This window comes from Pleurodeles waltl, chromosome 3_1 (assembly GCF_031143425.1).
Source record: "Pleurodeles waltl isolate 20211129_DDA chromosome 3_1, aPleWal1.hap1.20221129, whole genome shotgun sequence".
Classification (NCBI taxonomy): domain Eukaryota; kingdom Metazoa; phylum Chordata; class Amphibia; order Caudata; family Salamandridae; genus Pleurodeles; species Pleurodeles waltl.
Genome location: NC_090440.1, coordinates 845,738,220 through 845,761,671, shown reverse-complemented (window position 1 = coordinate 845,761,671; position 23,452 = coordinate 845,738,220). Strand labels below are relative to the sequence as shown.

The 23,452-nt window shown below is 41.6% G+C and overlaps 1 protein-coding gene across 2 annotated transcripts in view; it reads left to right on the top strand.

The window, feature by feature from the left end:
- SMAP2 (small ArfGAP2) overlaps positions 1 to 23,452 on the top strand; it is a 162,447-nt gene that overhangs the window by 79,758 nt on the left and 59,237 nt on the right. The window contains exons 2-8 of one of the 2 annotated variants that reach the window (XM_069223776.1): positions 3,121 to 3,254; positions 3,585 to 3,670; positions 5,077 to 5,155; positions 6,215 to 6,295; positions 6,476 to 6,557; positions 15,536 to 15,645; positions 19,931 to 20,093. In XM_069223776.1, coding sequence (XP_069079877.1) covers positions 3,121 to 3,254; positions 3,585 to 3,670; positions 5,077 to 5,155; positions 6,215 to 6,295; positions 6,476 to 6,557; positions 15,536 to 15,645; positions 19,931 to 20,093 — 735 coding nt within the window. Of the gene's footprint in view, positions 1 to 3,120; positions 3,255 to 3,584; positions 3,671 to 5,076; positions 5,156 to 6,214; positions 6,335 to 6,475; positions 6,558 to 15,535; positions 15,646 to 19,930; positions 20,094 to 23,452 lie in introns of both variants that reach the window. The other variant, XM_069223775.1, reaches the window with a different exon arrangement.

The following is a 23,452-nucleotide window of genomic DNA, read 5'->3' as shown; positions in this document are numbered from 1 at the left end:
GACCAGGAGCATTTTCAATTGCTAGTCTCCTCTTCAACCTCACCAGTGCCCCTTAGTTGTTCTCGAAAGTGATGGCAGTGGTCACAGTACACCTTTGGAGGTACCAGTTTTCCCCTACCTCAATGACTGGGTATTGAATGCGGGCTTGCCACAGGCAGTCGTAGACCACCTGTAGTTAACTGCAAACCTCCTGAAATCCCTTGAGTTCATGATCAATGTGCTGTAATCACACCTAACTCCATTGCATGGACTCCCTTCATTGGAGGTATCCAGGATACATTGTAGTTTCGGGCCTTCTCTCCACCACAGCAAGTAAAGGCTATTTAGGCTATGATCATGATGTATCTATCTTGCTCTTGGGTGTCTGTGAGAGTGGCTTTGCAGTTGCTGGGCCTTTTAGCATTTTACTAGTAGATTATGCTAGGTCTCGTATGCAGGCTCTGCAGTAGAACCTGAAGTTTCAGTGGGCCCAGCACTAGGGGAACCTAACTAATTTCATCCATGTTTTGGAAGATTCTGCAAAAGACCTGGAGTGGTGTCTTAGTTGCAGTTGGATAGGCTGCAGACCCCTCTTCCTTCATGAGATGATAGTGGTGATAGGTGTATCACTGTTAGATTGGCAAGGTTATCTGGGAGAGGTGGAGATTAGAGGATCTTTTCTTTGGTAGAGACCTGGCTCAATTTCACCCTGTTTGAGATGCTGGCCAGTCGCCTGGCGCAGAAAGACTTCTGCTGGACACCACCACTGTCATGTGATATTTCAACAATCTGGGCGTAGTGGAGTCCTATCTCTTGTGCCTGAGGTGCTTTGTTCTTTGAGATGGCTGGACTGATAGGGTAATTCCCTGGTTGTGAACCACTTGCCTGATCTTTGAACACCAGGGTGGACAAGCTCATTCGACGGTGCCTGACAGATTGCAAATGGTGATTACACTTTCAAGGTGGCACAGGGTATTCATGCAGCAATCGTGAAGATCCTGGTTAAATCTTTTCACCTCTTAAGAGATCACTCCATATCAAATGTTTGCATCTTGGAGTTTCCCGAGAGGCTTTCTTAGGCATATTTGGGATGGAGACCAGGAAAGAACTTTTGTACACCCTTCTGCTACTAGCTCTCCTGCCTGAGTTCTGAAGCGTATCTTGAATAACTGGGCCTCCATCCTTGTGGCTCCAGATTGGGCAAGGGTAGTATCCAGAACATCTTACCATAAGCATCTGTCCTCCGATCATGCTGCCACTTCAAGAAGACCTATTGCAGCAGCAGGGCAAGGCAAGGTCTTGCACTTATGCTTGAGAGGCAGGAGTTGACAAAATTCCATTTCCTTCCAAGGTTGTGGATGTCATCCTGTATGCCAGGCATCCATCCACTAAGTCTGTATACCTCCCAACACTGACACGTTTGTAGTCTGGTGTGGCACTCTCAATACTGATCCATTCGAGGCAAAACTGTCTAATGTCCTATTGTTTCTTATCTTGGACCAAGGAAAAACTTACGTTGGGCACTGTTGAAGGATATCTGTTGGCTTTTTCTGCCTTTTTAGGTTTATTACCACAACCATCCCTATTTAAAGCACTCATAATGAGATTTTTGAAAGGCTTGAATCATTTATTTCCTCCAAAACCTGTTGCGATGCCATTGTGAGGTATAAATTTGATTCTTGCTTTCCTCATGAGCACAGCATTGAAACCCATACATAGCTGCTGATTCTGACTTTGAAGACTTTGTTTCTGGTTGTTGCAACTTCAGCTCGTCATATGTGCGAGCTCCAGGCTCTCTTGGTGCAGCCACCTTCTACCATCTTTTTTCTCTCCAGATAAAGTGGTTCTATGAACCAAGGCAGCCTTCCTGCCTAAAGTGTTTATGGCTATTCACATTGAACAATTCATCCCTCTCTCAACTTTATTTGCCACACCTCATCCCTTGAAAGAGGAAGCAAGACCCTCCAAATTTGACCATAAAAGAGCTTTAGAGTTTTTATATCAATTACACCAAAGACCATCAGCTGGACAATCTGTTCTTGGTAGGCTTCTCTGGGGCAAAGAAGGGCAAAGAAGTGAAGAAAGGGGCTTTGTTGGGCTAGATAGTCCTCTGCATAAAGATCTGCTATGCTCTGGCCAAAAGAACAGCCTCTAGAAGGACTGAGGGCCCATTCCACAAGGACCAAGACTGCAACCACTGCACTGGCACTCAAGAGTGCCTGTGCTTGACATATCTCAAGTTACTACATGGATGTTAGTACGCATGTTCACAAAACACTACTGCCTTTGACAGCCAGATGTGACAGAAAGAGAATTTCGTCTGCTTGTTCCTGCTGAGCCATTCCACATACCTGCCACCTTGAGAGGTACTGTCTTGGTATCTAAAGGTGAGGAATCTGACATTAGAAGATTTTCTCATACAAACAAGTTACTGACCTTTGATAATGCTCTTTCTGATGGATGCCCTACTTAACCAGATATTCCTCACCACCCCCTCTTTCCCCGTTCTGTGGAATGGTCTTCTTCCCAAATTAAAATGGTCCAATCTAGAAATCTCCACACTGGTATCGCTGATTATTTTTGGGCTTATGCCTGGGGGGGCTGGGGTGTGGGGTCATAGTCCAGATAGATACTGACATCAGCACACATTGATGGCACATATATACTACGCAGTTTGTCATTTCCCAAGCAGATGTTGGCACAGATCCGCACAACTCCACCTACCAGTGCACGGGAGCAGTACTGTTGAATCTTTTAGCTCCAGTGTGGTGCTTCTGGATGTTCAAAAGTTGAGGAATCTGTGGTTAGATTACAGTCTCCACCAGAAAGTGCATTACTGAAGGTAAGTAACTTGTTCTTCACTGGCATGGCCTATACATGCACAACATAACTTACAGCACAAGTTGCCTCGAGATGTCTAATTGTTTGCGAGTTAATCAGTAGAACAGTTCCTGAAAAATTCCAGTATCCCTTGGATTCACTGAATCCTGTAACCTGCAATATCTTGCAGTCAACCTAAATCGAGTAGCAGCTAAACTTACCGATTGGGCTTTTCAAAGATGCCTATTTATGGATTTTTTACTGTTAACATTTCTGATCTGTGACACGTATCGCTCAGTTGTTACGCTTGTTTTTCTACAGGGCCAAGATGGGCATCTTGGAACATTGGGGTCTTTGTCTGCATTCGATGCGCCGGAATCCACCGCAATCTGGGGGTCCACATATCAAAGGTGAAGTCCGTTAACCTCGACCAGTGGACACAAGAACAGATACAGGTGAGCACGGACTGCTTACTTTTACTGTTTAATCAGTCTTGCTACTTTCACCTATACTTTCACCTATACTTTCACCTATACTTTCACCTGTTAAGCTCAGTGGATCTAATTGTGTATATGCAATTTAGTAAGCCTCTTGCTGACTGGAAATTTAAGGCCTGATTTACAATCCCGTTTTCTCTGTGTTTCGTATTCTTGTTTGGGTAAACCTCCTATCGCCTTACTTCCTTACGTACCACAATTGGAAATCTCACAGCCTGATGAACTTGTAATGGACCACAGCAGGTCGTTATGTGCAAGTCTTGTTTGTAACATGATTCTCTTCATCAGTGCATGCAAGGAATGGGCAACAGAAAAGCCAACAGACTATATGAAGCTTATTTGCCGGAGAGCTTCAGACGACCACAGACTGACCAGCATCCTTTTGATATGTTTGACCTATTGGTACATTGTGTTTTAGGTGTTCAGTATGTCTACACTTGGACAGGAAGCACTGGTATTTGAGAGAGCAATCTCTGTCCTGCTCATCTGCCAGCCTGCTTTTGTAGCCCAGAGCATTTTGCATTTGTTTTTTTCAGTCCATATCTGGACACGTTTGACGTGGGTCACTTGGATTGTTACTTTCCTAATTACTTTTTTGTTGCACTTGTTGGGGAAACTTGCTACAAAATAAAAAGTGGATTCATTCGATCTCTGTGTACCTGCAGATGATAGCAAAACACGGTCCACATAAAGTAACGAAATTCAGGTAATGTGTTGCTTCCACTCAACCCAAAACTTTATGGTTGTTACTGATAAATGGTAAAGGGTCTATGCCCTCAAATGTTCACTGAGGACCTTTATGTTGATGCACTTAATGGAACAAAGTGATGTCGGTTTGGAGGTGGTGGTTGTGGATTGACAAGATGGCAAGGGAAGAGTAATGAAGAACTGAAACCATGATCATCAGCGCTAATGTCAAAGGTAATGCAAGATGGAGTAGTTTTGCACAGAGTGAATGGAGTGTATCATGCTTTGATTTCAAAAGAGTGTTTTAGGAACAGATTCCCAATCGACTGTCTGATAGGACCTTCATAGAACATTTTAGAGTATTTCAGTGGTAAAAATGGCAGAGGGCAAGCAGTTGAGAAAGCACAATGGGAAGCTGTTAGGTAATGTTTAAGTTGGCTTCCTCCATTTGAGGTCGATGACAAAAGTCAAGCGTTCTGATTACAGCAACCTAACAGACTTACTTACAGCTGAATCTCACTTCCATGCTATGATACATCACCAAAGTTTACATGAACAAAAGTGTGAGAAGCACCTATATTCCCAATCCCCCCGAAAGTTGAGGCAGCCATTTAAGAAGTGAAATGTGTCCCTTGCAAGACTGATTATCAGGGAACTGCAAAACGGCAGTGCTTTGAGTACCTTTCTGGATCCCTAGGCGATTGCTACCATCTTTTTTTGCTCCAAGGTTTTAGTGCATCCTACAGGAAATCTACCTTTTACCTTTAGCATACATGCAGTAATGCACACATTTCTGTCACCAGGCCCTCCTATAGATATATTGAATCAGCCTTCAGTTTCACTCCTCTTTGTCTGGGGAGGGAGCTACTGGTTCTCAGCATCTCTGGTATGGTTAGTGTTTATGTACTTTGATTAAATTGTATGCATTTTCTGCTATTTTATGATGCTAGTGTAATTCTACAGGTGATGCTTCTAGGTCTTGCTTTTAACTTGATTCGTTCTTCTGACTTGTTGCAATCCATTCTTGTCTTCTCTTGCCATTCTTTGATGGCTTCCAGTCTGTCGTGGTTTAACCTTAATCACACACCCTCAGATCAGTAGAATCATTCATCCGAGAGAAATATGAGAAGAAGAAATACCTTGATAGAAGTGTGGACATAAACGCCTATCGGGTGAGTGTTGCTGGAGCTGCAGTCTTCTTGTGGCTTTCCTATGCACCCTTGTTTCACACTGCATCTGAGCTCCACACATCCCTCTAAACCCTTCCAACTTCTACCATTCTCTACTTTTGCACTTTGTCACCTCCATTGCACCCAGTATGTTAATACTGCACCAAAATATCATCATTCACTTTACAGAGACCTATTGTTGAATTTTATGTAGGGGAGGAAAAAGAGGCGAGTAAATGGCTTCACAACAGAGCAGGAATCTTAAAGGTGTTCCTTAATTGGGCTTGTTATTTTGGGGCCATGACTGCTGTTTGATTGATTTATTGGCTAAAGTTGAGGTGGGAGAAATGTGGGTGTTGGCAATTTCATTAACTCCCTCACCCCTAGAAGTGTACTGCAGCAAATTTTGCAAAGATTGTAAGGAAGAATTAAATATCCTGGTGAGGTAAAAATGGGTTTTAAAAGGGGTGGCAGTGATCTTTGATTGCAAGGTGTCTTGTAAATTTGACTTAACAAAAGTGATAAAGACTAGTATCCTGGTTTTCTTTAACTGATAAACGTTTTTCAATAAAAAACCTCCTTCAGCGACTGAAGTGCCTCTTGCGGCTTGTCAGAGATCTCTCTCCTCGCGCGCTGCTTGTAATGTCAACCATCTCTGGTTCTCACGCATCTTGTGTGACGCTAAACACCTCTTTCTTCATCTGCTGCTCAGTCTACCCATTCCTCTTTTGCTTAGCCTCACTCCTAGTCTTCGGCTGGTCTGTATTCCCACACCTTTTAACTGACTCCCACCCCAGGCATTTAAACCTCCCCTGCTCCCCATGTGCCTTGCCCCCAACCTTCCTGCGAACATTGTCTGAACCGAACAGTGTGGAGAAGATCCAGATGCAATTAGTGACTGCAATTTCTTAACATACCTATATTAGTGGCCAGTGTAAATGTCTCCAATATAATATGTTCCAGGGCTTTAATTCCTGCCACTGTTTTTTTCAATATGATTGTTTTGAATTTTGTATACTTGTTTTAATTCTTATGCATCTTTTTTTCCTCTGTCCATCACAGAAAGAGCAGACAGATTCACAGAGTGTCAAACCAACACCAGAGACCAGGAAAGCACCAGTAGTCTTTGAAAAAGTGAAAATGGTAATTGAATGTAGACCTTTTGATGGGTGCAGCACGCATGTAAGGACACTTTTGCATTTCTCATTGGTTTACTTATAACTGCATTTCTTTGCTCGATTTTGTTAATTGCAGAGTTTTCCAAATGGTTTCATCAGAGTCTGAGAAAATGGTTCATCAGATATGTTTGTGTTTTCCTCTTAGGCACTTAAGAAGGATGAACCAGCTCCACCCAAATCCAGTCCCCCCAGAGCAGCTGAACCAGTCATGGACTTGCTGGGTTTGGGTATGTCACCTGTTGCTAGTGAACTACCTGACAAGTACTGAAAGTCCTAAATGTGTAACTTGATCTTAGTGCTGCATTGTGATTATTGACAAGGAATGCTTTGCAGTTGAAAGCAGACCATTGAAACAAAGTTTGTTTGAAGCCTTGCTACTCCAGTATTGTGTAAAATATCTGGTGTAATTGAAGGTACCTGTGACGTGGCCCTTCCTTGATCTGCCGGACTATGCAAGCTCAAGACTATGCGTTCGGATTTTTTTTTTTCCTTTTTGCAATGCTTTATTGAAGCAAAATAAAAGTATAGTAATACAGTCTGGAAGCTATAAACGCAAGCAGTCCAAGGGACATCAGCAGTCCAAAGAACATGGGTCTGAGACCATGTAGATCAAACTGCCAAGAGCCATAGACCCTGGGTCCTAAACTAGGACATAGAGCTGCTAAAGGGTGCATTGGCCCCCAAGCGGCTGGCAGAAGGTGTACAGTGATAAATACAAGGACATGCTGAGTGACACCACTGTAACAGCATGCCTTGGATACTAAACACTATAGCATGATGTAATGACATAGCAAAAAAGCAAAGCTGGGGTATATAAAGAAACAGCCTGTGTGCCAAAACCACAGGCACAGAAACTGCGGGGGAGGGAAAAGGAACTAAGTGGGGGTGGGGGGGGGGGGCAGTTGTGCAGAAAGCAGGAGTATGTATACAACATGACCTGTGGTGATAAAGGTGGTGGGCCAGGGTTAGCCCCTTCTGCAATGCACCAGGATTAGTCCTCTAAAAGAATTTTAAGCTGAGGACGACTAATGTGTCCACTTGGGGTGAGGTAGATGTAATGCAGTTGAAAGGAAAAGCTTTGTCCTCCTCGCCTTCTGATAGCATCACACCAGCTTTATACAATTAAACCTTTGACCATTTATAATCCTTTATATAGGTTTCACTGTTTAGTTGTTCTTCAGCATCATGCACCTGACAGTATGCATTTCTCCTAAGTCATGTATCATAAAGGTCTGATTCAAAATGTTTGAGTCCTCCAAAAAATGACCCCAGAACCATGTGTCACACCTGGTTGGGAGGTCACAGGCAAGCAGGGGATGGTAATTTGCCACAGCTCTCCTGAGATCTGTCCGGCTCTTGGCCAAGTATAACCCCTTTAGCATTCTGCTCTCAGTGTTAGTGATGGTGAATAGTCATAGGCTTCTCGGAGACTTTGGCTTTAGCTCAGCACTAAAAAAAAAAACACACATCCAAATAATAGAAGGTTGTTCAACCTAGTTTTGGCTTCATTAACAAAAAGTATGTTTATTCCACACTAGGGCAACATACCCTTAAAGGGATCCCACAGGCCTCCATTACTCTGGTTCACTCATACACATAATACATATACCAAGCAGGCCACAGACAAAACATACAACATACTCTTGGGATGTTAGCACTAAGATGTGGGCAGGCACACAGAAACATAATTTTACATGAGGGGGGAAATTAGATACAGTGTGTGGCCCCACCACTCTTTGTATTAAACTCACTACAGGGACAGTACTCTATTGTTTTATATAACAAGGGCATGCTTGGTGTGCCCCTGTGTCTCACAGGACTTATTCGGGGCCCCACTCATGTCAAGGGACAGGATACGGACTGTGTGCGCCCACTACTTTAGTGTGAGCCTAGGCCCAAAATAAAAATGTAGGATACCAGATACATGCAGTCGGCCTCCCAGTGCAAGGGAATATGACCAGGGCCACTGGAATTATGCGAATGTGTGGCCACAGTGTTGTTCGTGTATTTATGGATTTGCTGCTTTTGCCACATAATCCTTCATGAGCTGCATAACCTGCAGATTTTAACAAAAAATATTGTTACTAGCTCAAACGGTTCAAAAGTTGCTAAAAATGCAGCTTCATGTGTTGTCATTCAGTGGAAGGCCCTTTACAAAAGTTGGCAAGTCTCCTTTTGTGGTATTTCGCTGTATTAGTATATTTCATTGGTACTAATGAGGTACAACCAATGCCTAGACAGTGTTAGCAAGTGTTAAAATTATAAATTATTTAAGTAATAGTATTACAAAATGTACCGCAGTAAGCCCCAAAATAAGTTTGTTTAATACCCCACCAATAAGAGTCTGTCTGAAGTGGCTCCTCAATTCTGTGTCAGAGTACCCTCCCTCCGCCCGAAAAGCAAGCTTTGACGATCCAAATTATGCTTTTCCACTATAGACGTTTTAAAATGTCAACATACTTACAATGCTACATAGGAATTTTCTAAGTGCATCTTAAAGATCAGTTATAAAGGTCTTTTTAAAGGTTATACACGGACTGTAGTGACTCATCCTCTTATGCTCTTGTTTCTACTTCCATTAGGGGCATGGATAGGCCCCAAAATAAGCCTTGGGTTCTTACTGCTTGTCTTGTGAGGGTGTCCTTGAGTACACTCCGTGTTTTCTAACCCATCACAAAGGAAGCGTTAGTTACACATGTTTACAAATAACAATATTTGAGTGTTCTTTCTCCTGGAGAAAAGTCTGACTCTTGGCCTGCAGGCCTGGAAGGGAACACTTCCTCTTTCCTCCATTGAGGATCTGTTCCTTGCTTAAATTGCTATCTCTTACTTTACAACAGTTCAAGATAAACCCTCAAACATATGCCCCCTTCTTCTAGTTGGGTGGTAAGACTGGCACACTTTTGGGACAGCGGGCCCTACACATCCCTGGGTCCTAGTGTCACCACAGCTATTTCACCGATGGTAGCTACACCCTAGCGCAGTGGTCTTCAAACTTTTTAATGCTGCGCCCCCCCCAGTTCAAAAATTAAAATCATTGCCCCCCCCTCAGAATTTTTCACAATTATTTTAGAAAGATGGCAATGTTTAAATATGTCTAAACCTATTTAAACATTGCAGTTAAGTATTGTTACCTTTTTAAAACGGCAATAACATGCTTCTGCTTAAAACAAAGGCATGTTATCTGTATAATATTTCTTTTGGCCAGAGTTTGGCGCCCCCCCTGGGATCACTTGTGGCCCCCCTAGGGGGGCCCGCCCCCCAGTTTGAAGACCTCTGCCCTAGAGTATCCGTATTGATCTTTGTTTTGCCAGAATGAAAGAAACTAGTAGAGTAAGGGGTTCTCTTCAGCCCTGAAGCGGCATTGATGTCAAACCTACCTTGCAACAGGAAAGGAGGAGAAGGACAAAACTATCACCAAACATTTATGTAAGTCAAATTTCCAGTACTTCTTCCCCTGTTTGTTCGTATCCTTCTAAGGATATGAAGACAGGAATAGCAAACTACCGAAAAATCTGGGATGATATGCAAATGGCTTCATTCTCTCTCTTAAGAGATAGCCAAGCACTGGAATTCCTCGAAAACTCTAAACTGCTGAAGAAGAATGTTGCAAGAAAATGTACCCGATTACTAGAGAAAGAGGTCTACCTGATGCTGTTTTTAAGTACAGTGGAAAGAAGTTACATGAACAATATGAACATGTCGCTCTATTTTACAGATTTTCTTATGCATATAAGAACAGGTGATTTGTGACAAAAGTTTATCAGAAAGTTACTGAGGAAACAAATGTGTCACTTGGTATTCCTGAAATCCTCATCCCAAGACTCAAGACTTCAAGAAAACATTTTCTGAGTGTCCACAAACCTACAGGATGGCTAGTGCCATGCATATCCTGATTCACCAAAATTCCTTTGTTTTATGGGCAGCAGACACTTTTTGAACCAATTAAAGGTGTTACCCTTTGGATTATCCTGTCCCAAGATTTTTCACAGGCATGTTCTGATCTGTGCCTTGTAGCTTTACTGAACATTACACTTTTCTAACCAATTTCAATTCCGGATCAGCAATCATAAGACCCTTGGAGGAAAGGAGTTCAAGCATTACTATGTATGTTAAAAAAGCTCTTATTAGCCCAATACTGCAAGCTGCTAGCCCCACCACTGTTTTCTCTTGTATGGAGCTTTGAGGAAAACGATCAACATTTATTTTTCAAAGGCTGTATTCTTTGAGGTTTGGCAATTCATCATGTATTGCATGTTAAGATGCAGTATTTTCCAGCAATAGACAACAGGCTGACCGACTAGTGCAAGACCTGAGTGAGAGAACAATGTATTTCCAGTACAAGTTATTCAAAATTTGAGGAAAACAGAAGGGGGATTTGTTTGCCACTGCACAGATCCAGAAATACGAAAAATCTACAGCCTGCATTGCAGTCTGATCTTTTGAGAAGGTGGGTGCATGGAGGGACCAAGGAGATGTGCAAGAACATTTTTTGATATCTTGGCCAAGGCATTTTGTAAACAGTTCTTTAATCTCTTTGATTTTAAAGCTAGTATTGAAATTGAGACTAAGCCCTTGGAGAATGCTGATAATGCCACCATAAAAAGGCCACTTAGGTTCACAGACCATCTGTAGAACTTGTTTCAAAATATCTTAAACCTCCAGCCAGAGAAAGCGGATGAATACTTTTAACTGACCATTGATCTTGGAGCATGACTGCACAGCTGCTGAATTCTTAGACTTTATAAACCCGGGTATTTCCGATAACGACATTTTCACGCAGTGAAAGTAGCTTTCACCTAGAAAACATGCCCTACAAAATGAGAGATTTTGCACATTATACCAAAACAGCTCTCCATTGTACCACCAAGCCGTGTCTTATTTGCTGCATCTGGAGGAGGTGAGTCTAGAGCATCCAGATAAAGTATGTTTAATTGTTCAGAGCTCTCAATCCTAGCCATAATCCAACATGAGTTAAATATTATTCTGTCACCACCTCGGGTTAAAGGGATACCAGATGGAGCGGATGCATAAATCAGACACAGTTACGTTTTTCAAAGACTCTAATTTCCTCCATTTGTGCCTTTATGCTGCTTTCATCCTCGGTCAAGTAATGTTACTCTTAGTTCATCTAAGGATGGTGGTAGATTGGTCCTGAAGATTCCTTCCAATTATTGAGTCAGTCAAACAGCGCCACTTACAAAATTCTGTCAACATTCTACGTCTTAGATGCATAAGTGACTCCACACTCTTGTCAACTTAACAAGTGACTTTTCTATAGATAGTCTTTGTAATCCACCATTAAATTGTGAAACCTTTCTGTAATCTCGATATCCAGTTAAATGGCTAGAATTGCTTTGTTTTTAGGAAACATGACTGCTGCTTATAAGTGTATCTGCCATTTGTGCAAGCAGAACAGCCACCATGACAATATGTGCAGGGGTCCTTCAAGACATTTTAAAAGTAGCAACATGATGGATGCCATACATTTCATAAGTACTACTACTAGAACGTCAAGCACTGAAGAGTTACGATAGAATGTATTCCAGATATATGACCCTCACTACTGGTGTTCTGCTGCTTTATGTAGTAATTGTTATTCTGTTCAGAGATCTATACAAAAAGAAGGCTTGAGAATAAAAGCTTATTTGCCCTTAACTACATGTCTCTTGCCCCAGTAGTCTAACAGGAACACTTCTATAAGCCTATATTGGCCTATTTGTTTGGATACTAAGACCTGTATTTCAGGAGGGGAGGACGAATGGCCTTCTTCCTCCCCATGCATGAAGCTATGATCATTGCCCTGCTCAAGCTAGATAAGCCACCTGACAAGTGCAAATCATATAGACCGCTGTCTCTAAATAAACTGGGACATTAAAATCTTAGCTAAAATACTTGCTAACCGACTCTCCCTTCTCATGCTGCTCTTAGTAATACCAGATCAATCAGGCTTTATACCAGGGCGGTCCACGTCCCATAATCTCAGACCTCTTTGCTTTTATGCTAGATACTGATCCATACCTGGCAGTGGTGGTGGCCTTCCTGGATGCCTCCAAAGCCTTCGACTCACTGGAGTGGGATTTTGTAATGACTGTCCTCTGCCGAATAGGACTTCCAAATTCATTTTTGACCTAGATTGCCCTTACATACTCAAAACCGGTAGCAAGAGTTAGGATCAATCGCGCAGACTCCTCTGCCCTAAATAATACCATGGGCACGTGGCAGGGTTGCCCACTCTCACCATTACGTTTTGCTCTAGCAGTGGTGCCAGTGGCAGCCAAACTACGCCAGTGCCATTGGGATTATGCAGTTTGTTAGCCATCCAGGCATATTTTAGTCTCACTATATGTGGACAACATTACCCTTGTTTTGAGGAATTCCGCAGATAAGCCTTAATGCTGTCCTCCATGAATTTGTCCGATTTTGGGGGCCATCCGGTGTGCAGCTTAACTGGGAAAAGTCACGTCTCTTTCCCCTCACACAAGCCACGCAACCCTTCACCCCAGATTTTCCTCTGCAGTGGTGGCACTTTGAACTTAATTATCTGGGGGTGGTAAATCTCGAGAGATAGGGAGGAAATCATCAGATTGAACGATGGCACGGCACAATGAACAATTACTGATAATATTACTCGCTGTATTTCCCTCCCCTGTCACTTGCTGGTCCTATTGTGCTGACGGAAATTAATATACCACCTACATTTCTATATCTATTCCTCAATTTACCTCTCCAACTGGGCGCTACTTCTTTCAGGCACTTAAAACTCAGATTATAAGACTCCCATGGGCAGACAAACAGTGTTCAATGGGACACTCTCACACTGCCATTCTCTAAGGGAGGGTTTGAGGTGCAAGATTTGGAACTAATATTTGTGTGCCCGGGCGCATTATGCCATACACTGGTATAGACCTACTCTATTCCTTCCGCATCTGGCAATAGAGCAGGGATCTGTGACCCCTGTTCCACTATCATACTTGGGATCTTTATAGGCCTCAGTTGCATCAGTGATCTCCACAGTCGCATGTACATCAGACACTTGGCGGTGACTGGCCCGAAAACTGGGCAAACCGATGATGTACTCCCTGCTTATTCTGCTCCCTTATCATCCACCACTGCCAGTTACACAAGGGAATGCCTTCAGACAATTATCTCGGAAACGTGGATTTCAACATTGTGGGGGATCTCTGAGAGAGATTCTTTGTGTTCCTTGCTGAATTTATTAGTTGATTAGTTGAGGGCTGCTATCCCCATTGGACATCTTTCTGTACATTAGGCCACAAGAATGTGAAAGTTGCCACCCAGAAATTCCTTCGTGAACTTCCTAATTTGGATACCTTACTGCAGGCTGAAACATCTAGTTTCCATTTTGTATCGCCCAGCACAAACTGAGGCTCCATACAATTGGGAACAGGTCTGAGCCCAGTGAGAAGTGAATATAGGTATCATCCGTATAGACGATCAATGGAAATACTGCTGTGTACAAACAGGGAAGATTGCCTCTAGCAGTAGGGTTCATATTATTCACTATACGTTTCTCTGCAAAGTATACTACACCCTCGCTAGACTTCACCGCTACTGGCTTCGACCAGATGACAAATGTGGTATTTGTCATCAGATGACAAATGTGCCAGATGTGAATTCATTGGGGGGGGCTTTTTTTCTTCACCTTGCATGGGTATATCTGTCTTTGTAGCATCTGATTTCAGGTCTGAGAATCATTTAGAAATTTGCTCTGAAAGTGCCATACATGGAACACAATGCAAAAAAGTTATTTTGAGATGGGGTAGAAAAAGAAAAAGTACAGGGTTTTCTGGAGAGAGGTTTCCACAGTGCTTGCTGCCATGATAGTTCGGGAACTGGCACTCACACCACTCTTGCCTCCCTGGGGGCACATCGGGTAAGTCGATGCGAACTTCAGGAAATATGTGACACTTTCCCTCCTCTTGGTGAAGCGAAGAGTTACTCGTAGCTGGGGGAGGAGGAGAGCACAGAATGGCTCTCTGACCTGATTTATTATAATGACCAATTGCCCCTATATGTTGAACTATTGTCTCCTTGGTCTGAAATATGGGACCCGTTACATAATTATCTGATAACCCATCCTCAAGATGCCAGAGATGGAGCGGTGGTGGAAACTTGAGAACTGAATTGATACCATGTGACGACCATCACTTGGTTTGCCTCACTGCCTGTATATATTTGTATGTACAATTTGCTATTTTTAGATGCAGACTGAGTGGTAACATTGCTAAGGGATGTGCCTATCATCTTGCAAAGTACCATTCATTGCGTTCTTTCAATGTGATACCAAGAAGTGTGGAGGATTAAGATAGCAGATATGTGAAATGTTGGGTTTTTCTCTTTGTACCTACAGAGGGCAGACGAATTGGAAAGGATGAGATTAGATGTTTTTCACTATGCATATAATGATATATTGCCACAACTGATGATGCTCTTTGACTTTTATTGTTATTGTTGATTAATAAAAAATCAATAAAGACATTTAAAAAAAAACTACAGTTCTCCATTGTTGGTATCTTTCTTAGGTTTACATGTGCCAAACACTTCTCCTTGTGAGATATAGCACAGTAGTAGCGTACAGCTTCAAGATGACCTTTGTGATTAGTGTTTAAGGTCTGCACTGGTAGGCACAAGCACAGTTGGTCTTAAAGCATTCAGGGGGGTTACGTCATTCAAGTATAGTAATACTACAGTATAAAGTGCTGAAGATTTTCAAACTGATTGTGAATAGTCAAGCTATATGAATCTATGAAAGATGCCAAAGGTGTAAAAGATTTACAGATTAATTGGGAGTAGTCCGAATATGTGACTATAAAAGATAACAAGGCTTCAGAACTCTAGTTTGAGGTAAATCTTTTAAACCTAATTTCTTTACTGCCAGGAAGAACCCATGCAGATAGAGTGAGGCATAGGGGAGCATCCGTAGAGACTTTAATCACTTTCTTAACCTGCCTATTGCTTTAGAACAGTGTCCCCTCCATGCCCCGAAAAGAAAAAGGTAACTATTTCTGTTGTAATCAAAGGAGTAGCACAGTCACCGTAAAAAAAGAAAAATGCACTAGTGTAAATGTTACACATATGGTTGTCCAGTGTTCCTTTGTCTATCCTTTATGTCCCTTAATTGCCCTCTGCAGAATATGTTTAAGGGTCAGTTTCTAACTTCTCCCTTTTGTTGCTTCCCTAGACACGCCAGTCAACAACAGTACCCCAAATGGAAAGCCCAGCAACAAGCTACAAAATGAGTTAGATCTTTTTGGTCCTACCTCATCAATCTCTTTCTCGGACTCTAGTAAGGTGGGGATTGTGTGTGGACTGATATGTAAACCTCTGCAATTGTAGCATGGTGGAACAGAGCATTGTTTGCTTGTTGACGTCTTTGTATGTTAGCCTCAGCAGTTATCTCGATTTACTGTTATTGAGTTATTTGCTGCTTTTTCGAAACCTGCAGAGAGCAGGAGGTATTGAGTACGTATTTGGGTTGCAGTGACTTTACTTTGCTCCTCGATAATTTCAAACAATGGTTTAGGTGGGTGGGTGTGTGAATAGCGAGCAGGAATAATTTATAATAATTTATAATGTGCCTGGCCTGTTTACCTTCGCGTAATTATTTGTCCTGGAAGGTCAACCTGAGGGCCAGCAAGGCGATTGCATATCTGGATTGAAAGATTTCCTTCTCTGGATGTTTACCATAGTCACTGGTCTTATCATATAGTCTCAATGTTGTATAACTTACTCAACCTCTAACTCCTCTGCACCTTATATAATTGCATTTATCACATTTTACTTTGACCTCTGACTGCATTGATGACATACATGGATCTGCTCCATGTTTGTGGACATATTTGTCAAGACGGAGATACATGTCTGATTTCTTTAGCCTGATCACACCTCCAGTGTGTGGAATAGGAAAGTACTACCTTGCCTGTGGCATTGGTAAGTCACCCCACTAGCAGGCCTTACAGCCCTAAGGCAGGGTGCACTATACCACAGGTGAGGGCATAGTTGCATGAGCACTATGCCCCTGCAGTGTCTAAGCCAAACCTTAGACATTGTAAGTGCAGGGTAGCCATAAAGGGTATATGGTCTGGGAGTATGTCAATTACAAACTCCACAGTTCCATAATGGCTACACTGAAATCTGGGAAGTTTGGTATCACACTTCTCAGCACAATAAATCCACACTGATGCCAGTGTGGGATTTATTGAAAAATACACCCAGAAGGCATCTTATTGATGCCCCCTGAATACCACTCTGACTCCTAGTGCTACACGAAAACCAACTAGTGGAGCACACGAATATACACGTACTTAGCTGTCAATTGTAATGGGTTCAAGAATTTAGAAACCGTAACAAAAATTACAGTGGGATAATTAAATACAAGAAGAAGCAAAAGATTAAAAAATACTACAACTAGTATGTGGCAAGTGCAAATAAAACGTATTTAATTGACATGATTATATTCATTTTGAACTGCATCCCATGTTACCCATATTTCAACAACGTTAGAATGTGTTGGTATAAGAACCAACCTATTTAGACAAATGAGTCAACAATGGGTCCATTTAAATACCAATACACTTGTATTTACAAAATTCAGCCAATCGAACAATTGAATCAAAAAATAAGTCCATCCAAGAACAATCTTGTTCAAAATGGGATTTTATTAGTGTTGTGTTGCTTTAATCTCTTATCCTTTGTTTAATGAGTTTAAGTAAACAGCGAATTTCTGTTTTGCAGTACTTTCAACTGCAGAGCTTTTTTTAGGGAAGGTCGTTGCAGCTTTCACATAATTGTGGCAAATAAGGTCTTAAACTTAATGTATAACATACCTGGTGACTTTTGGGCAATTGGCTTTAAAAAGGAAGAAGTCATTGACAAAAGTGATGTTCTACGGCGTCCAGAGCTTGAATTATTTCTTATAGGTACCCTCACACCTTCATCTGTCTGTGAAGCATCTGATTTCAGGTCTGAAAATCATTTAGAAACTTGCTCCGAAAGTGCCATATATTGAATGCACTGCAAAAAAGTTCTTTTAATATGGGGTAGAAAAAGAAGAAATAGGTGGAATAAAAACCTTATTGTACATAAACTTATATTTGAATATCCTTTCTCAACAGTGATGAAAATGAATGGCTGCACAAGACTGGAGTAAAGTAGAATTCTCACAGCTCGTTCACCTCTTCGTTCAGCATAGGTCTAGTTTTACGACAAGGCTCTATTTGCACACAACTGAATTATTTATCACGGTAGTAAATATGACTGACATATTTATCATTGGCTTACAAGGAGATATTTAGGTATTGGCTTTGTAGTTGTCAAAAGCTGATGAGATTAACCAGGTTAGTTGAGTAATGGAAACTTCACACCAGCAAGGAGGGCTAAAATGGTCCCAGAGATTGAACTTTTTTTACATGCACATCTATTTATTGAAATGTTAATCAATACAAATGTGTGCTGTAAATAGAAGACAGATGCCTTTCTTGTATTGGTGTATAATTGGATCTGCATCGTGTGCCTTTATCGGTCTTATACATCTTATATCTCTACCCATATTATTATACATGGGAACCTGCAGTCTCTGTGTAAAAGCCTGCCTCTATTTTATTTTCATACAGGCAACTTGTGGCATATCTAGTCGCCTGTTTAAAAAAAAATAAAAAAAAAAAATATATATATATATATATATATATATATATATATATATATATATATATATATTGCACCTAAACTGTAATAACGTATTACATTTGAGTTCTGATCTCATAAGGCCTCCTTTTAAACCTAGCATCCAAGAAGTAAGACAGGGCACACAAAATAATTAAGGCTGCAGTATAAACAACATTAAAAGAAACCTGGCTTTTCTTGTTTTGATCTGTTTTTAAATGAACAGTGACCAGTAGAAAGGAGTTATTTATGACAACATACTTGTTTTAGTAGGCATTAAGTAATTATGGGAGCGAGAGAATCTCTGCATGTTTGTACTTTTTCTGAGCTACAACTTTTTTTAAAAAATCTGACAAACTGATTCTCAAATCTTTTGGGAGAATCATCTAATTGCTTTTTATTGTGTTTAATTTGCACCGCTCAGGATGTCTGTAAGCTTCCTGTCATTCAAATGAAAGAGCAACACACTAAAGAGTTGAGCAGTTTGTGGGAAGGGTAGTGATGTAACCATATGTTACAAACACACTTTTATTCATTTGCTGCTGCTGCGTTATGCAAGTTCTATGTTCTTACCAAAATGCTGCCTGAATGAATACAACATTTTGTGAGTGTATGGGGCTAAACCCTTCTTCTCATATATGAAGATCCACTGACTGTAATACACTAATTATTAGAAATGTTGAGGAACTGGAAGGGGCATCTTGACCTACTTGAGCTGTTTCCTCTTGGTAATCCTGCCCTGCCCCACACTCAACAGCAGTAATACATGGCATATTAAACTCTATACCTAATTAGATTTATACTGTATATATTTGTATGTTGTGGGTCATTTTTTACTGAACAAAATGCAGTGCTATTAAAAACCCAATATTTAAAAGGGACTTATGAAATATGGGAACATTTTCACAGTTCACTGTGAAATATGGGTTTCCTGTCACAGGACAGCCAAGAACACACAGCTTTACTACTGTCTCTTCTTTAATCAACACTTTTTTTCACAAATCATGGACCAAAACATAACATTCTTGTTCCTGTCACTGCCTATTATTAGCTGCATCAGTTCCAGGAAACAAAGTTAACAGTCTCTGACTTCTACAGACAACACATTTTTACAGATCAAATGGTGTTTTTCTAACATTCTACATTGGTTACTACGTAATTAACCACATGTATTATTTTCTCTTTGTACTGCAGATAACAAATCACTATAGTCCAGCATATTTAAGTTACTGTTTCTCTTTGAACGTTTTTCTGTTTGAAATATAATTTTTCCACCTACCTCCCTCACAATAAACATGTAATTAAAAAAAAATACAGAAAGGGTAACGTATAATATGGTTCTTTACTTCCATGCCATGATTATGGTGGCACTTAAAACCACTTAACTCTATGGTTAATAATGCCATCAGATTCCTTCAATAGCAATATAGGCCCATATTACATGTTTTTTCAGGTATCTTTCCGGATATGGGTGTAGAGATGCAGTGAGAGAGGTAATGTACATACCCACACTTCTGACAATATAATCGTAGCTAAATGAGTTAGTATTTTCATTGTTTAATTTATCAGAACTGTATCTGGATTATCAGTTTGTATTGTCAACATATCCTCAGTTCTAGCTAGATCAAGATAAATATCAACCATTTTAATTTTAATTTACTTATGTATAGTCAGCACCTTTATTTTAACCACTTTGAATTTGAAACTTGTAAAGGGTAGAAAAATTATAAATTAGGGGTTTAAAGATGAAAAATATTAGAGTTAAGCAATCCCAGTTTCAGTGCAGATTTCAGGTCCTTAAAATGAGACGGCCATGTGATTCCATTATCTGCAGCCCACTGGCACAAGGCTTGAGTGTTTTGGAAATACCTTGAAAGTAGTTGACATCCTTCCCTATATTTGTCCTTTTTCCCAGGTATTTCCTTCTGCACCCATCACTGGAAGCTCCTGCTCCGTCCCTGAGAACCTGAATCTATTTCCTGAGTCTAGTAGTAAAGCTGAAGAGTCTGGAAAGAAGATGTCAAAAGATTCAATCCTGTCCCTATATGGGTCCCAGGCGCCTACATTGCCAGCTCAAGGTACGTTTTAATATCTCACATTCCCTGCACCCTCCATCTCTCAAGGGATGCCCTTCTTTCTTTTATAAGACTTGTAGCTGCTGAGCTTTAAACTTATATCACTACTCAGCCTTTTACCTAAAAAGGAGAAACAACGTTCCAAGCAGGCCTATTCAAGGTGGAAACACAAACATCCAGACCATATAAAAATGTCTCTTTATCACAAAGTTATAAAAATACTTTCTTCCTAAAAATAAAAATAAAAAAAGACGCTTTTTGGACTAAAAGTATTGAGGCAGCGAAGTAGTCATGTTTCACCTTACCTACTTTCAGCCACACAGGAAACGGCTGATTATTTAGAATCTTATTTCATTTTCAGGCTATAATGTGGTTGGCGGTCTCAACTGCTAAACAAGTGTGAGGGTTCATAATGTTTTCCAAGTATTGTAGGAAAGTGGAGAGTTTAGAAACCAACTTTAGGTTTATACCAGAGGAGGCAGACAAATCAACTACTTATTTGTGTTAATGAAAAAGGCTCATGAATCTCTGTACCTGGAGCATATGGATTGCTCAAATAACCTTACTCTTGCTGAAAAAGTAACTTTTAGAAAGAGTACTATCAAGAAAAGATTTGTGACCTCATAGTCAAAACCTTGCCTGACACCTAGGGGCGGCTCCTTCGCAATGGCGAAGGAGCGTCTCCTCCCTGGCTAAGCCAGGAGATGAAAGATAAAGCAATATTTATTTAATTATAGTTTTATCTTTCATCTGCTACCAGTAGTGTGTTCATGTGGGGTGGGAGGGGGAGGAGCGGAGAGTGCACTGAGTGGGCATATATGTTTGGATGGCCGTCTGAGGCCGGCAAAATACACGTGCGCACTTAGGTTTCTCCAACCCGGCTGTATACACAGCCGGGCTGGAGAAACAGCACAGACCCCAGGCTTGTGTCTGAGTGGCACTCCGACCCGTTCAGACCAATCCTGAGGCTGCTTACATGCCTTGCATGCATAAAAGCAGCGCCACGATTGCTATGAGGAGCCTGTGCTGGTGTCCCAGTGAATGCTGGGACACCACAAGAAGACCAGAGGAGCAACATTGTATGTATTTTTTATTTGCCCCCCTCACACCTCTTTTCCTCTGCCCATCCCCTTGAAATTTGGGGTGGCAGCTGCTGCTGACACCACCAACTGAACTTCAGCCTAGGTTCCCTTTTTTAGGTTTCGCCTGCACAGCACTTGCGCTTTGCTTGTGAAATCTCTTGTATGTAAAAAAGAAAATCTTAAAAGGGAGCCTGCCCATCTCTTACCATTTGCTGCCTGCAAAGTCCATCTCATTTCCTTGCCTCGCATTGGTCAGTGCCTTACAGGTACCTCCTGGTTTCACTTTACGTTATGTGCTGGTCTATGCTGTGAAGCTGGACCTAGGACATCTTGCAGGCCTCAGCCAATGTCCTTTCGCTGCCGGGCATTTGTGGAGATACTTTTTCTTTCTTTCTTGCTAGCACTTCAAGCAAGTGCATGTTTGTAGTTTGATTTCCCTCTCAACATTGTTGTTTGCTCTGCCCCCTTCTCAACCTCCTTTGTCTTACTGCCCCTTCCCCTGCTCATTCTCCCGTCCTTGCTTGATTGCCTGTTTTTTTGCTTCCCACACCCCTTGTTTTTGTCTCTATACCAAGAAGCGTACTACCTCCTGTTCTTTCTTGAATTATTCCACAGGTCCCTTTCACCTGTTGTCGTCTATTCCGGTCTCTGTGGAGAAATTGTGCAGTAAATATTTCAAATACCCCCTCCCCCAAACACTCCTTGAATGCATATCCTGCCAGTTCAACCCTAATCGATTGTAAGAAAACATGGGTGCTAACTGTAAGAAATCATGGGTGTTAGGGCACAGTCATACACTGAAACTCGAATGGTGTAGACACAGAGGTTTGTTTTTGCAGTTTATTTTCATCACGAAGTGGACTTCTACCCAATGTCACACTTGTGAAAGAAGGTAGCGGAGAGCGGGCTGGTTCTGTTATTTCACTGTAGTGGCTTGGATGCTGTTCAAGATGGCACACATTTTCAAGTGTTAACCTCTTCTCATGGCTTTCTACTTCAAACTACTTTCAGAATGTAACATCCAGAGATACATTTCGTCATGCCAGTCTTAACTAGCACATAACTGGTTGTAGACAGTACTCGTGGGTTGTTTCGAACAGATTCTTTAAAAGTTAGAAATAAATAGTGAAACTCATATCACCACCTCGCCAGTCACACTCTAACGAAGCATAATCGTTAGTAGCCAGCCCCTTTGCATCTGAACACTGCACCCTAGTCCGCATTCCAGAAAAAAAGCGCTGATGAAAAGGGAGGCCGAGCCCCTCTCGTTGCAAAAGGACAAATAGTGGCTTGTGGTAGGCCAGTACTTCTGCTGTGACCAGGTACCTGGCTCTCTGCTGTTTCCCCAGCAGTTGTTTCTCTTTTTCAGATTAGAATTATTGAATTTACCACAATAAGGCTAATTAAGGCAGGCATCTTCATTAAACGAGGAGCTCTCTGGCTGTTTAAATTAAAGTCCCCACACCCTGCACCCCTTTCCCCAGGTCTGTAGTATTCTTATCGCCATGGACACGGTCACATGCTGAGGCTACCCACCAAGAAATATATACTCTTTAAACATTATTGGAGGCTAGTGGTGAATATTTAAAACCTTTTTTTTGTTGTAATTCTTTATTGAAGATGCATGACAAAGTATACAAAGAGTCAAAACATCAAATCTAATAGAGCCCTAAGTCATGTAAAACACCAAGACATAGCGTTCAGGCAAGTCAAAAATGAGTAAAGTAGGTGAGAGGAGAGGAGTTAAAACCATTTTAACCACTAACGCCGTCACGCCATCACAGGATTTGTGCGAATCCCTCGCCACTTTCTTCCATCGCAAGATCAGCGACCTCCACGACAGCTTCGGACACCAGACCCAACCATACACCACTGAACCCGCTTCCCCGGACATCACCCTCAACAACTGGACCCACATCAACACGGAAGAAACCAAATCCATCATGAACTCTATCCACTCCGGCGCCCCTTCGGACCCCTGCCCGCACTTCATCTTTAACAAAGCCGACGACATCATCGCCCCGCACCTCCAGACCGTCATCAACTCTTCTTTTTCTTCTGCTACCTTCCCCGAATGCTGGAAGCACGCTGAAGTCAACGCCCTACTAAAGAAACCTACGGCTGACCCAAGCGACCTGAAAAACTTCCGCCCCATCTCTCTTCTACCTTTCCCAGCCAAGGTAATAGAAAAGACCGTCAACAAACAGCTGACCACCTTCCTGGAAGACAACAACCTGCTCGACCCTTCACAAACCGGATTCCGAACCAACCACAGCACGG